Raw genomic sequence first — 15523 nt, 5'->3', positions numbered from 1 at the left:
TTGATAATGTTACCACTAATAATTGAAATTAGAAAATTCATAAAAAACGTGGAAATGTTTGAAAAAGAATTTTCTCTTAGAACGTATTTTCGACCATAATTTATGTTAAAAACTAAAAAAGTCGAAAAAGGAGGGCAAAGTTTGGGTTGCTGTCAAAAACAACCGCAGCGCCGTTAAGTGACTGGTGCTGATATCATGGATAAGATTACAGTAACTGCTTTTTTTTTTAATTTTCAATGAATTTTAAAAATATTGTCGATTGACTGAACGATTGAAAATAAAAAATAAACGAGGAAATATGTGACCGAATGAAACCGGGGAGTTCCCGCCGTGGTCTGACATTTACTGACTACTCGTTACCGACCGACAGTAACTTCCTCTGAAAAGTAAAAAAATCTTATTCATATCACGATCACGAAGAAATAAAATTATATCAGGATATAAAAAAAAAAGTTATAAATTATTCGCGAAGAAATACAACCTATTCCTTTTATTTAAAGGCAGAAAAATTGCACGGAGATATTTTGACCCTATCTTTACCGCTGCCATCTAACGGGAGTGTAGGTGTTCATGATGCGGAACGCCATCTCATGGAAATAAAAATCTTCTTTAGTTTGAGTTATATGACCACTCTGGCGCCCAAAAACCATTTCCATCACTGCAGTCGTTCCAAAAGGTAGTAAGTATATTTTCAAATTTTGCTTGTGCATCTTTATTTTTTTCTAATTTATTATATGAACTAATCATAGTTCGACCCGATTCTCATTAATTGATCTGTTCACGCCGGCTGAACTTTCTGCACTATTCTGCACTTATGGTGCATATAAATGCGTAAAAAGTTTAAGGCTCTGCTTAGATGGGTATCGTTGTAATGTTTCAGCGTAGTGCTGACGTTGCGAACTTTACGATTTTCCAACAAAGCCTCAAATTTTTGTAAAAGTATAAATCGTGAATGTCCTAAATCAAATTAAATGTTATTTTTTTTTATTTCCAAGCAATATGCAACAAAACATTGAGCGTGACGAGGTAGAGTTGGTTGGTGGTGTTGCCAACAATTTTCCGGCACCACCGCAAAGAATTGAAGGAAGGCAACCAGGTGAGGCACCGGTGGAACTACCACCAGAACCACCACTACAGCCACCGCAGCAACCTGGGCTAAGACCTGCCCCAGATGTACCACCTGGCCCGCAAGGTGGACGACCTGCAAATCGTGAGTAATCAGGACTGCTTGTTTGTACCAAAACTGAAACCAATATGAAAATCATCATATTTATACTTGTTTTATTATTTTCAATAATAAATTGTTGATTCTTTGTTCCTACTTTAGACCGTGGTACAAGAGCAGGGTGGAGGGTTCGGCAGACGCTGAAGATGAAGTTCCTCAACCAACTCCAGCACCTCTCAGCGGATCACCTTGCCAATGAGGCTTTGCGGTCCAGGCGCCACAGATGGCATAAAAAAAATTCAGGCCGTCGGGGTGGTCAAGATGGCCCAAGAGGCCAAGGTAATCCGGGTAATCTAGGTGGTCCAGGCGGTCAAGGCCCCTTGGGTGGCGAAGGTGGTCAAAACTAAAATAAACTGAAAAAAATGATATATACCAGCATAAATTTAGAAAGTACTAACAGTCAATGAAAGATTTAATTTGTGGTCCGTGAATCATTTCAGTATATTAATGTTTTTCTTTGAGCATCATTCAGTTCGAAACACAACAGAAAACATCCATCATGTTCCTTAAAGTTTTTGATTTTTTTAAATTTTCAACCTTCAGCTTTTTCTTTCAACGCATGAAGTGAAAAATAATTCTATGGGTTGAAGTTGATGAAATCTCGTCGTTCCCTATCGTTCCTCTGCTTTTTTAGTCTTCTGCTTAACTAACGAAAACGAATAAACAGTATATGTAAAAGAACGAAATCACAAAAGTAATATATTTAGTTTATAAATTTGAATGAAAAAATTATATTCAATATTGAAATTTTGATTTTGAACTGTTCTTGGATCAATCGCTGTTAGAGAAATTATTCCGCGATCAATTATTCTCAAATTAGTTTTTGGTTAAGAAATGAGGAATCGTCGGTGTTTAATTTTTTATAACAATGCTCTAATGTGGAGTGTTGTTTATGTGATTGCTAAAACTTTTGGTTTCTTATTGCTGATCTCTGCTCTTGCCAAATTTTTAATGATTCGATCGATTATTCTAGTTTCGTCAAAGTGGTAGCTTTTAAAACTCGGTACCGATTTTCCTTTTCATTCTCCATCGAAGCATGCTGACTCATTTCGTTATGCATATCCATAATGTCATAATTCTCATGAAGCATGAAGATAGATGGTAATTGGGTGACCATAGAATTTGCGAATTGAATGGGTTTTCCAATTTGTAAAGTAATTTTGTGTATCAATTTTTCCAGCAAATCAAGTTTTCACAACTTTAAATCCATGCTTCTAGATTTAACGTGTTGACAATCATCAATTTCAGTTGAAAAAAGAAGGAGATATTCGGGTATAAGTGATATCAATGTACGAGAATAAATATTTGCGCTTACGTGTCTTGCGTTAGCGCGAAGAATTTCATCACTTCCACCACTATAAACTTGGCAGTAGAATTTCAGCTTTGATCATTGTTTATTCAATATATCTTTTTAATTAATCAAGGTGTGATTTAATTGCCTAAGAAATCTTGTTGAATCTAAATTTTCCTTCAAGTTATTGCTCCGGTGCATAAATTTTATGAAAATTTTGTTATTCAATATATCTTTTTATTCAAGGTGTGATTTAATTGCCTATAAGAAATCTTCTTGAATCTAAATTTTCCTTCAAGTTACTGCTCCAGTACATACATTTTATTAAAATTTTGTCGAACTTGAGAATTAATTGAATTTAAAGAAAGGGTGTGGAAAGAACGCTGTGTTGTCTAAGCATTTTATCAAAATGCAATCCTGGAGCAGCAGAGAAACGTCAGAAACGAATTCTCACCTCCTAATTTGGGATTCTATTTATGACTTATTACATTTTTTTATCATTTTTATTACATACCATATTGCTACACAGATAGCAATGCGCGATCGAACTCCCTTGGTTTGCTGCATCAGAAACGAATTTCGTTTTCGAAATAACGGATTGGTTGAGAGCCACAGCTCTCGAGTTGATCATCGACGTAAATCCTCGTTGCGACATTGTTGTTTCCCTACTTAACTGTACGCTTATTTTTATCTTGATATGACAAACGAGTTTCTAATTTTCCAATCGTCTACAAACGAAAACATAATCGAAGCAAATTTAAAAATTCAATTTCGAGGTACACAATTATTTTCGTGGGAGATTTACCATCGATCGGTAATGAGTGGTCAGTAAATGTTGAAACGTAGCAAGGATTCCCTATTTTCACTCTATCATCACGTATTTTGTCTAAACAAAAAAACCCTCAGACGCGGGAGTCAGGGGTTTCTCCTAAAAAAAATCATTACACAGTTGAACGATAGCCTCGTTGTAACGCGCTTGACCGTGGAATCCATAGTTTCAGGTTCGAGACCTGTCAGCATTACATTTTTTTTTTATAAATGATTACAAATATTACGTTAAAAATAAAAGCCAAAAAGCCAGCAATATTAGCGTATACTAGAGTACGGCGGACTCACGTAACGCAGGCTTTTAATACTTGGCGTCGAGCCGTTGCTGCGTCTCTCTTGATTATTTTTTCATAATTTTTATCGATTACTCCCTAGCATTTTATTCCGAAAAAGAAGGCTTTCTTTATGCGACCCGTGACCAATGGAAATTGAAACGGGTATGAATATAAGGTTCATTATGTTTTACGGTTGCATCATTATCAAGTAAATATATAATAACTTGAATCATTTTGCGTAAAAGAATCGTTCAATGTCATGCAATTTTACGCACTTTGCATAAAATTATGAATCAATAACTAATGAGTTTTTTTATAATAAAACTAATTCCTTAAAAAAGATACTCCCTTTGTCCTTGGAATTATACTTAACTCCTTGGAAAAGAAACTCCCCTTATCCTTGGAATCGAAAAAACGATCTTCGATCTATCCTGTCAACCCCCAAATCCTCAAATGGTTACTTCTAGATTCCCGAGGAATTGGAACCGAGATATCGCGTCGCGTAACATTCAATTTCAGGATCGTTTTTTCATGGAATTTGAAGTAAAAAAACGTTGCTCTGGCTTATCTCTCGGGCAGTAAGGATTTTTTTTCTATAATCGTAGTTTCTTTTGCCTTCGTGGAACTAAAAAGCATGAGAGTATCTCGATGGTTAGCCGGGTATGAATTTCGGCTTGTGACATCCAATTTCACGATTAAAACTCGTTTTTTCACGAAATTGGAAGTGAAAAAACATTGCCTTGGTTTTTCTCGAGGGCAATAGAGATTTTTTCCTACAGCTATAGTAGCTCATTTTTCTCTTTCAAATTACATTTCATTTAATTCTGAATTTCTCTTTATTTTCAGAGAAATTTGAATTTGAATCATTATCCTCGAAAACAAAAGTAACAACAAAGTAAAGTAGAATACGAAATACGGATCGTGAGTTGCTTATAATTGATAACAGATAATAGATAATATAACAAAGACGCTTGAGCGCCTTTGAGAAATGAAAAAATCTCTGAATGCGAACCAATTTTATTCGTTTGGAGTAAATATATGTTAGTGTTTTAAGGCTAATTCGAGTAGGCAAGTATTTTTCCTTCACAAAAATCCCAACAGGTAAGGTAAATGTTAATTGAGCTTATAATTATAGATTGAATTGAGAACAATCACGAGTATGTGGAATAAAAAAAATTTTCATTTTATTGATACCACAAAAAAGCAGGCATTATAATATTTCGATACCATTTCTTTACACTACTTATTTGAAAAATCGAATGTTTTCATTGCATCTTCCAGAAATTCAGTACATCAAGGTAATATGGGTAAAAAAAAACAACAGTTTTGCATCGTTTTCAATGGATCGGATGAGTAAATTAAAATATAATCCCACCTATATTCGACGCATTTTGTTTTCCAAATCACGGTCGCAATAAACGTGAAAAAGTTCGGTTTGAATGTAGTTGAAAAATCACTTGCAGTTGAACAAAAAATCTGATAAATATAGAAAAATGTTGAAAAATCGATTCGTCATTCCGAACACTTGCCCTCCTCGAGCAAAGTTTTTTCACTTTGTTGAAAGTTATGAGCGTTTTACTCATTTTCGATTGGTCGATTATTCTTCTCTTTTTTCTTCTTTATTTTTTCTTCTTCTGCCTTTCTTACTGATTACGGCTGCGAATTATTCGATCCACGGCTTAGTATTAATCATCTGAAACATTGGAGGCCATAAAAAACATGTATTGAAATAAAAAAATATAAAATATATCCATCACATTCCTCAAAAACCAACTAATCGAGCTATTTTTTAATAGTGTGAATCCGCCATTGGAAGTACAAATTATCTATTGATCGAAAGAATTTATCGTTTAGTTATTTTAATGTTCACATGTCGAATATTCATGACCTATTCACTATTTCATCAGGTCATCCTCATTATTATACGTTTAATGTTCTCGATAACTGAGTAAACGTGGGAAATTGATGAAATATAGATTAATCGATTTTTTTTTTTTAATCTCTTCGTTTTCGATATAGAAAGATTTATCATTCCCTGGAAAAGAAATGTGACCACCCAAATAAACTGATTCGTTTAAACTTTCTTCTTTCCGGTTTTACTAGAACAAATGCTCGAGGTTTCGTTGTTTACCTCAGGAGAATACAAGGAATGGCATTTCTTTATTTCCCTTGTGGTGAGAGAGTGTAGCCACGAAGGTAAAGAGGCATTGACCTTAGTGTGTTTCTTAGTTTATGGATGTGGAAGAGGAAGACAGGAAACACTAAAAAGATTGATCGATGACAATGATGAATTCGATTTTTTTTTGTTTCAACGAACCTTTTAGAAAAATGTGAGTCCAACTGATGTCGATTGTTCGTCAATTTTTAACATCAGCTATGAACATTCGGGTGGGTCGATGCAAATTTACAGGTTCGGTCATAGGGTTCGTAGGATTTCCAACGCTGTCTACTACCAGCCTAAATGGTGCCGAAATTTCAGTACCGATCACGTCACTCTTCACCAAAGTTCGCGCTGCTCCTTTGAAAAAAAACGCAAGTTCTATCATTTCTTTCTTCGTATATCTGAAAAATAAATTATTATTACTATGATTTGTTTTAATAAAATCAATTTTAATTCCTAAGTTAGAGTACCTCTCGAAATCATCTTTTGATTTTCATAATTATTAAAGACTAAAATTCAACAAATAAAAGAAAATCTTAAAATAAACGTACCTTCAAGAATAAAACAGTGTGTACTGACTTTTTCCGTGACGTAGGCTGAATCACTACTAACACCGTAATCAATTGTTAGTACACCCATAGGTTCTCTATCGACCCCGAAAACTCTAACCGTAGGATCGAACAACTGATCAGTTTTATCGGAGCTTCGATCCAAATGAAGTTTTTCTAAATCTGTAATATAATTGGAGGAATAAAATATTTGATAATTCACTATCATAATTGAGGTATTCATGAAACCTGATAATGGTTCTCAAATATTGAAGGAATTTGTTAATTGACATTTGATATCTAATTGAGATATGAATGGAACCAGATAAAGTTTCTCTATAAAATCATTGATGGAATAAAACATTTGTTGATATTCACTATTCTAGCTTAATTGAGCTATTGAAAGAATATGATATTTGATAATTTTGATATTGAGCTGTTGAAAGAATAAAACATTTGATATTTTTGATATTCACTATCTTAATTGAGATTTCCAAAAAATTTTCTTGCGCAGCAGTGCAGTTATTTCCTTTGTGCATATCGATTCTTATTTTTTTATGATTTTGATAATAGGTGAATAATTTTTTTAATTGAACAAGAATAACCAATCAATCGCAAACCTTGAATCATCAATGATGATGTTAAAATACTACGCAATCAATCCAACCGGCATCGAATGAATTTATTAAAATCAAGACTTACCACAGGGGAGTCGTAAGAGAAATCTTGAGAGCCATCAGATAATCCCTCGGATAAACAATGAACGCAAAATGAGAAAACCTATCCAGAAGAAGCGTCGCTTAAGTCTCAGAATAAATAGTTCCGATATATTATGTCCTGAGATGCCAACAGACAAACACACATACAGATAGCTTGTAATTCATTCGATGTGTAGTGAATCAGCAAGAACATAGGACTACTTACCTTGTAGCCATCCAAATCTCTCATTTGTATCTGTAACGGTGACAAACCACTGAGGATCCAAATATTATCCCTTAAACCATTTAAGCGCTATGCAATAGCACTTGATAGCTTCGTCGTATTTCTTGTTGGAACGTTGCAAAAGATGATAAACGTGCCAACGAACAGCGAACTGCATGTAGATCGTTTCTGAGCAGGAATCCCATCTGAGACGATCGTAAACCTCTTCTTTGCGTCCTAAGCAGTTGAGAGTAAGATTTTTTATGGCCAAGATTTCTAAATTGAATGCTCACTGGATTTTTAATTCGTCAATATTTACTTGGCAAATTTCGAACCAATTTCGACATATTTACACCGCACCTCACCTGTGACACCTGTCACAGTACTCGCAGTAGTCACGTCAACGAAGTCGAAGACAAATTTTCTGTGACCCAAACGACCGCTCCGCGGCGCGGCGTTCGCTTGTGGCATCACTAGTGGAACAGCTGTCCGAACAACCGATCTGTCATCGGTGTGAACTTGGCCCCCCGATTTTGACTTACAAAATTTTTTCTAATTCCATTCGTTTGTGAATCGTTAGTAGATATTTGTGAGATTAAGAAAACCTATTGTGAGATGTATTTTTGCTAAAAAATCAAAAATCAAAATTAGCGTAAAGTTAACCCTTCTATTTTATTTTTGAAGCTATATGAGTTTATTAGTAGATAAATCGATGCGAAATCGTTTGTAGAATACGAAAATTATAATAAAAACGTTTGTAGGACGCTTATTGTAGAGCGAAACACAAAAATAAAATTGAAAAAAAAATTCCGAACCAGATGATCATCTCGCGAAATAATTGTTTAGACTCCCGGAGGCTCTCACCGTGCATCGGGGAGTTTAGCCGAAAAGAAAAAGGAAGCACGTGGCCGCGATAAATGCCGTATATTTGACTTGAGTGCTCTAATGTACATCTCGTACATGCCCTAATGAGATTTGTTGAGATCACAATTGCTAAACTGTGATTTTCGTTATTTATTGAAACAGGTAACAGACGTTATAATGGATCTCATTTTGCGCGAAATGGTGACAGTGAACGGGTGTGATGGCTCAGTGCTTGTTTTGGTTCTATTGATCATTGCAGGATATGTTTGGAAAAATCTGGAAAGCGCGTTATCATTAATTAAAAAAATTACAGTTTTGTGATAAAAGATCTGCATCAAAAAATGCATCATTTAAGACTCAGGAAGAAAATAGAAACTAATAGAATAGCACCAAATTGAATCGTTATGATGATGACTGAAAAAAAATATATCACAGCTGATGCTCGATCGCATCTCCAAAGGAATAAACGAGAAAGTTGAAAAATTTGGAGTGTTCAGACAAGCGATTTTCAATTTCGCATACGAGTACAAGCTCAAATGGACGAAACGTGGCTATATGAGACACCTTTGTTCAATTATTACATTTTCCTCGTTATTTCGCCTCGTTATTGTCACGCAGGGATACGGTCTCACGGAAACGTGCTCAGGAGCCACAGTTATGGACAGTAAGCATAAAATCTGTTGTATATTCTTAAATTATATATTTAATAAATAATCGATAAAATAAAAGAAATAATATACGTTTTGAGAAAAATTTACACAGTTTTCCTACCGATGCAGCTTAAGTTGCTAAATCTATCAACTGTGTTTTACCATTTATAATCCTATTCGAAGCTTTGTCTTCGAAATATAACTTATATAAAAACATTTTTTATTATTAGTGTACAATAGAAGCACAGAAAGAGTCGGAGTTCCTACGGTTATCTGTGACATAAGAGTGGAAAATTAGGAAGAAAGGGAATTACAGAGTAACGCATACACCTAACCCGAGAGGCTGGTTTTACAAACTTCCGGACCAAACAAAAGAGAACTTCTTTGAGGAGAATGGCAGATAATGGTTCAGAACAGGCGACATTGGGGAATTGCATCCGGATGGAAGCATGACGATTATCGGTGAGCATTTGCTTTGAAACTTTTCCTCAGTACGTAACTTATTTATTTATTCTGTCACCGGCAGATCAAAAGAAAGATTTAGTCAAATTGCTATTGGGAGAGTGCGTATCACTCGGTAATATCGAAGCTGAATTGGAGACTTGTCCCGCCGTGGAAAATATCTGCGTCTATGGAAACGCTTTCAAGGTGTACACAGTTGCTCTTGTCGTACCGAGTCCTTGCAGCCTTGAAGAAATTGCAGCTAATCTTAATAGATTACAACGAAGAATCTTGAAGAATTGTGCGTTCCGTATAAATCAAATTTTCGAATGGATGAGGTGATTATTGAAACATGCCTTTAATTTTTATTTTGGATTTGTGGTACCTCGCGGTTTGATGTGCGAAAATTTCCACACCTTTTTTGTCGAATGGAATGCATTTTTATTTTTATTTTTTATAATTCTTTCGAATTTTGTCAGAAAGTTTGCCGTTTTTTGTGAACTTTTCTGATCGTTTCGAAAAAGCATTGTCACGAAAAATTAACGTTTTGGTTTGAAAAATCTAACATTCTTACGTCATTTCCTCGATTGAAAAGGAACAGATAGATAAATGACCTTTTCAAACATAACTCACGAAAGTTGTATGCGCCCATTGTAAAATTTGCCACGAGTATAATATTTCACCTTATTTTATTTAAAGGTAAACTACAGAGATTCGAAATCCCGGAAGTTGTGAAGCTCTGTCCAGAGCAGTGGTCACCGGACATGGATCTGGTAACGACTACTTTCAAACTGAAACGAAAAGCTGTCCAAGAGCGTTATCAGCACGAAATAAATCGGATGTACGCCTCTTGATGTTACGGCAAAAAATGCGCAAAGTGTAACGTCCAGTGTATACGCAAACGTAGTAATTTGGAAGTTCGACGTCGCGGAGGAGAAAAAGAAAAAAAGATCAACAAACATAACGCCAGTCGACGCATAGATCTCTCAGCGTGTCCTGAATAAGCAATGTTGAAATTCATAAACATCGGCGATACTTATGACAAACGAAAATACGCGATCGCCCTCGATTCACTTGGTACCGTGGATGTGTACGTGTGTATGTGTCCTTTATGTATTCGAACTGTTTGCGTAGATTGGGATTGTCGAAAATATATCGGTTATCAAGCCATTATAGATAGCGCGTACATGATTGTGATTAAACTCTTTTTTATTCAACGTTTCGGTACAACCAACGTTTTTTTTTCTTTTGTGAATTTCTGTCAATACGTACAATTGTCATTCGAAGTCGCACAAAACAAAATGTTTTCCTTTGGCCTTCAGACAATTTCCAAAGTCGATTGAGTTTATTCCTTAAATGAACTACTGATTCAGTCGCACAAATTTGCGTAATTCAATTTCGCGATCGGGTATATTCCTATCAATCTCTCTGTATCTATCGGAAACATTATTCCCTGAAAGCGAACACGCTTTTTGGAAAAAATAATTGCTGAAATTGTAGGCTCTTGATTTTGACCTCGTTGATAAACGTTTTTGTACATATTCATCAAATACTATGTTTATGGAAGATATCTAGACTGGAAATCGTAATGAGGAAACTGCAAGTAATTGTTATTACCCGTGATCTTTTGGCCGTTCAATATTGGAGAAAACGGAGAACACTTCAAGTAAAAATTAATTGTTCAATTATTACCGCAGTTGAATTCATTGAAAAATGTATATCATTCTCGGACAATGGTGAGCGAATTCTTCTGGAACAGTAATAATGATCCAAAACGAAATCATTTCTCTCACTCTAAACTGTAGAAATTAAATCGCCAATTTTCCTCTTAATACCAAAAAAAAAGGTTTCGATCGAACTTATTTTCAAATCAATTTTATCATCCGTTATATAATTATGATTTACCCGAATTTTCAGAATCCCCGAGCAGAAGCTTGACCGATACATTTTGGGGCTCTAAGGCAGCAGCTGTCACCGAAATCACAGTTCCAAGAGAAATAGTACCAAAGGGGGTCAAAACGACCCCGAATTCCAAGGGGCACATTTTTGGCTCGTCGGGCATCGATCTGTCTTTGAAAAAATTCGCTTTTCAAAATCATTCGAATTATTGGCCAAATTTCAATTGATATTTTCGACAAATGTTCGAATAAACAAAGGAACGTTGAAACTCGAAAATATTTTTGTACCAGAAAATTTTTCCGTCACTCCTTCGATGCATAGCTTGTCACGGTCAGCTTTACCGTGCTCCCATATCGTATTCAATATGGCACGGTGAAGAGCGCAACGTTCCTGGATCGTGAGAGCCTCGACAGGAAATGCGAGCCTGTTTCCTGGCACCAATTCCTCGATTATTCGATGCTTCGAACGCTGCGAGCCTGTCCCACCGAAAGGCGGAACTCCTTCCTTCACTCTGATCTCCGAATAAAATTCGATGCCATCGAATTTTCACTATTTTCGATCAATCGAATTTTCATAATCATGAAAATTCATGGAAACAAGAATTTTGTGGTTTAACAGTAAATTTTTCATTTTCACCAAAATTTCAAGACAATTCTAATTTGAAGAAAAATATTCACGAAGGTGCAAACCTGTGGAGTAACGAGGTTGAAATCGTTATGATGTTCATCGAATTGGCAGAATATTTTTCAGCCTTTCTGATGATGTCGATAACGACTTGGAGGCTCATGGGCAGTTGTGGCCCATAAAAAGTTTCGTTTTCGTAACATTCTCGAAGGAATTCCGGAATCGTTATTTGTGAATGAGATAAAAATATTCCTGGAGAAAAAATGATATATTTTTTGGAAACGAATCGAAGTTAAAAAGGCTTTTTTTTTTAAATACTTTCAGAATTTCGTATTTCATTCAAATTGGACTTTAACTACTTAATTATTCAATCGATTGGAACGAACCCCAAAACGTGAGCAGAAACAAACATTTGTAATCCATTGTTCACCGATATTTCATTGCACTTCGGTACACCTTTTGGTTTTACGACCGTGTTACATTCCCAGCTCTAAGCTAGTCGTGAATCATTGATGTTCTACCTTAAAACACACCCACATTTTTCGTGATAAGATAAAAGCAGATTCTTTATCAGACTTGTACACACGCTTTCGTTATACGTGCTTTGGGGTTTCTCACCTCGGATATTTTCAATAGAGAAAATTCGATTTCTAATCCCCGTAAGAAAAAAGTGTTTAGAAACGAAATTTGAAAAGAAACTATGAATATGAATTTTGATGTTCTCGATTGAATCGTTGCTCGTTGTTATGGGCAACTGTGGGAAAATAATGAACGTTGGAAAGTTTGAATTCAATAATGATTTGAAAAATGTAATTGTTCAGATTTTTTTTGGAAAATTTTCTCTCTTTATTCGTTCGCAAATTACATTTTTATTTTTTCTGATATTTACAGGGGAATCGAGTTTCACTGATTCGTTTAAAGTTCTAACGTAAAATATTAATTACGTTTTCTTCTGGGGTTTGCTTGTTTTCATTTTCATAATTTTCCACAATTTATTCAAATGAAGGGTTTACACAGCGTCACTGTGTGGTCGACTCTGCAGGCAACTATTTTCACCTGCGCTCCGATTGCGACCTGAAAAAACAAAATTGAGAACCAAAAATCAAGTGTGCCAATTTGTTGCCTTTTTTTCAAAATCAACAAATTTTACCTTCAGAGGGAAAAATTGATCATTTCGATTACCGAGGCCCAGGAAACCGAATTTGTTTCTACCCCACATGTAGAGATCGCCCGTGTTGGTCACAGCTCCGAGGTGGCTGATACCGCAGCAGATCTTCGAAACCTTGAAAGTGAATAATGAGTGAAGACATTGAAGAAAATGCATCGAAATTTTCATGGAATTTATTCTTTTTTCTAGTCACCTTAAGATTTTTGTCGTAGGGGTTGGCACCGAAGAGGGTGGGAGGAATGAGAGTAGGTTTGTCAACCGTCAGAACTTCAGGTCCGAATCCGAGAATGCCGTAGCCCCAAACGTAGACATTGCCAGTGCCTGTGAATGATTTTTTTTTTTTCAAAATTCAAATAAAATTAATATTTTGTCAAACCTTTTGAAAAGTTTTTTCTTCTGCTGTATTTGAAACTCACTGTTCAAGAGCATGCAAAAACTGCCACCAGCAGGGATGTCAACAACGTGCCCAACTTCCGAAGGAATCACTAATTCTGTGGTGATATTGATTTCGTGATTATCGCCTTTGCCTGGAAGTTGTCCATATTCCGAGTTGCCCCAGCCAAAGACTTTTCCCTTGTCTGTAAAGAAGAAAATTACCACTGAAAGCCAAAACGCAGTCGGCGATGCATGCCAATCTGGTTACCACTGAAAGCCAAAACGCAGTCGGCGATGCATGCCAATCTGGTTATATGCTGACCAGTCAGATCACCTTTGACCAGGGACGGTTGCCATTCATTTTTGTAGTGAGCCAGAGCAGTTTGGCCGTCGGCGCCCCAACCAAAAGTGTAAACTCTACCCTTTTCTGTTAAAAGAATGCTGCACGAGTAAACGAAGGAGAAAAAAGAATTGTAGATCGAAGAAGCGAATGAAGAATCAGTGAATAAATGGGTTTAAAAATTGATTGAAAACTCATTAAATTAGCGAGTAGCCGATGAGTTGTCAATTTAATAAGTCGATGGATTAATACATTGATTATCTGAAGAAACGCTCTCACCTATGATCCTGGCTGGCAGCAACGCCAGTTATGTTTTCACCTTTGACGTTAGGAATATGATGGACAACTCGACTCTGCGCATATTCTTCGTTTCCTATAATGGGCCTTCCGCATTGTCCATAACCGTTGTTGCCCAACGTGAAAACTCCCTCACTGGTTAAAATTAAAGAGTGAGCTCTTCCCGCTGCGAGTCCAAGTACTTTTAGTGAAAGACTCTTCAATGGCAAATGAATGGGTCTTGGGACAGGAATTATTCCGGCTGTGTACTGTTCGTCCGAGTCATCGAATCTTGGACATTATTTATCAAACAGATTCAACTCATGTATCAAGGGAAGTTCTCAATTGTGAAAATAGAGAATTTATAGAATTTTCATTTACCAATTTGCGAATCTGTGTTGATTCCATTGCCATAAACAATTTTTCTGTCGTCAGAATTGACTCCGAACATAAAAAATCCATAGCCACAACCTATATCATCAACCACTTTGTGCTTCTCTCCAAAATACAATCGGCTAGGCTTTCCTATGTAAGCTACGTCGTCCACTATTCTTGTTTTTCCTAAAGTTCCCAATGCTCCGTGTTCCGCCAAACCCCAAACATAAACCCTTCGATAATCTTCCTGACTCGTCGCATATTGAAAGACTGCAAAAATATCGATGTTTTTATTGAGTCTTGAACTCATTCAATAAACGAGGAATTTTCAATGATTTTCGAAAAATTAGCATTTTTTATTTCGTATTTCATAACATCATTTTCTAACCTATAAAATGATGAACAATTTCGATGTTTTTTGATCGATTTTGAAAGTGAATGGTAAATGAAAAAACTAATTTAGAGAAATTGATTGAATATTTTGTTTATATTCCGACGGAATTTTGTATACGAGTTTTGAGATTTCATAACCTGCTGCACGTGCTATTCCCGAATGGATACAAACTCATATAATGCTACTACGATTATTTCAAAAATATGAAAAAAAAATATATATGTATTCGTACCGATGTTGTTAATTAGAGATCGTATTTCCTCAATGATTGGTTTTTTAATTAAATCCATCACTATAATAGCACCTCACATGCTTGGCACATTGTTAGTTATTGAACTTGAATGGAAACTATAACTATATATATCTTGTTCTGGTTTTCTGGTGTTTCTCTCTGGTGACACGAAAAACCGACGGTGTGAAGACAGACGACAGGACAAATCGGAAGTTTTCTCGTCGACGATTGGTTGAGGCCGGTATATTCTCAGTGCGGATTGGCTATGAAGGGCATCAAAATGCTCTTATATGTATCGGTCGGAAAGCGAATACAGATACCTCGAGTTCTGAATGTGTTAGTAACTTTTGCATAATCTTAAGCCCGTGCAAAGTTTTTTCTCAGCAATTACGACACCGATCATGCTGATTTTGGGCTCATTCGACAGAGAACTTCTTAATTAGCTGAAAGCTCAATTTTAAAAGCCGTACATAACTCATGAGCTTCGTAATTAAAGAAAATAACGTGGAAAATTTACCCCCACCACGGCGAATCGTTTTATTCAGAGAAAGTATAGTCTCGGCGAGAGCCTCAGGCCAGCAGACGACAGAGCTGTCAATGTACTTGTCCCGAGACTCTACCGAGTCTCTTGATTAA

At 36.0% G+C, this 15523-nt stretch overlaps 2 protein-coding genes and 1 long non-coding RNA gene across 3 annotated transcripts; 1 reads left to right on the top strand and 2 right to left on the bottom strand.

Annotated features, from left to right (window-relative positions):
• Positions 1-4819: 4819 nt before the first annotated feature.
• Positions 4820-7804, bottom strand: LOC122412124 (uncharacterized). Its single transcript, XR_006261293.1, has 6 exons — positions 7569-7804; positions 7253-7486; positions 7031-7165; positions 6332-6511; positions 5937-6181; positions 4820-5312 (listed from the first exon to the last, which is right to left on the bottom strand). It is a non-coding gene; the product is annotated as an uncharacterized lncRNA (long non-coding RNA).
• Positions 7805-8396: 592 nt separating this feature from the next.
• Positions 8397-10073, top strand: LOC122412084 (long-chain-fatty-acid--CoA ligase 3-like). Its single transcript, XM_043421371.1, has 3 exons — positions 8397-9225; positions 9290-9542; positions 9904-10073. Exons 1-3 carry the CDS (start codon positions 9213-9215, stop codon positions 9905-9907), a joined length of 270 nt encoding a protein of 89 aa, XP_043277306.1. The 5' UTR covers positions 8397-9212; the 3' UTR covers positions 9908-10073.
• A 2458-nt stretch (positions 10074-12531) lies between these two features.
• Positions 12532-15453, bottom strand: LOC122412050 (RCC1-like G exchanging factor-like protein). The gene is made up of 9 exons (XM_043421312.1): positions 15405-15453; positions 14888-15150; positions 14262-14531; positions 13890-14172; positions 13539-13711; positions 13312-13473; positions 13089-13216; positions 12878-13009; positions 12532-12801 (listed from the first exon to the last, which is right to left on the bottom strand). Exons 2-9 carry the CDS (start codon positions 14943-14945, stop codon positions 12724-12726), a joined length of 1284 nt encoding a protein of 427 aa, XP_043277247.1. The 5' UTR covers positions 14946-15150; positions 15405-15453; the 3' UTR covers positions 12532-12723.
• Positions 15454-15523: the final 70 nt, after the last annotated feature.

Source organism: Venturia canescens, chromosome 6 (genome assembly GCF_019457755.1).
Source record: "Venturia canescens isolate UGA chromosome 6, ASM1945775v1, whole genome shotgun sequence".
NCBI classification, from domain to species: Eukaryota; Metazoa; Arthropoda; class Insecta; order Hymenoptera; family Ichneumonidae; genus Venturia; species Venturia canescens.
The sequence above is the reverse complement of the archived record's forward strand: the minus strand, read 5'-3'. Positions and strand labels throughout refer to the sequence as shown.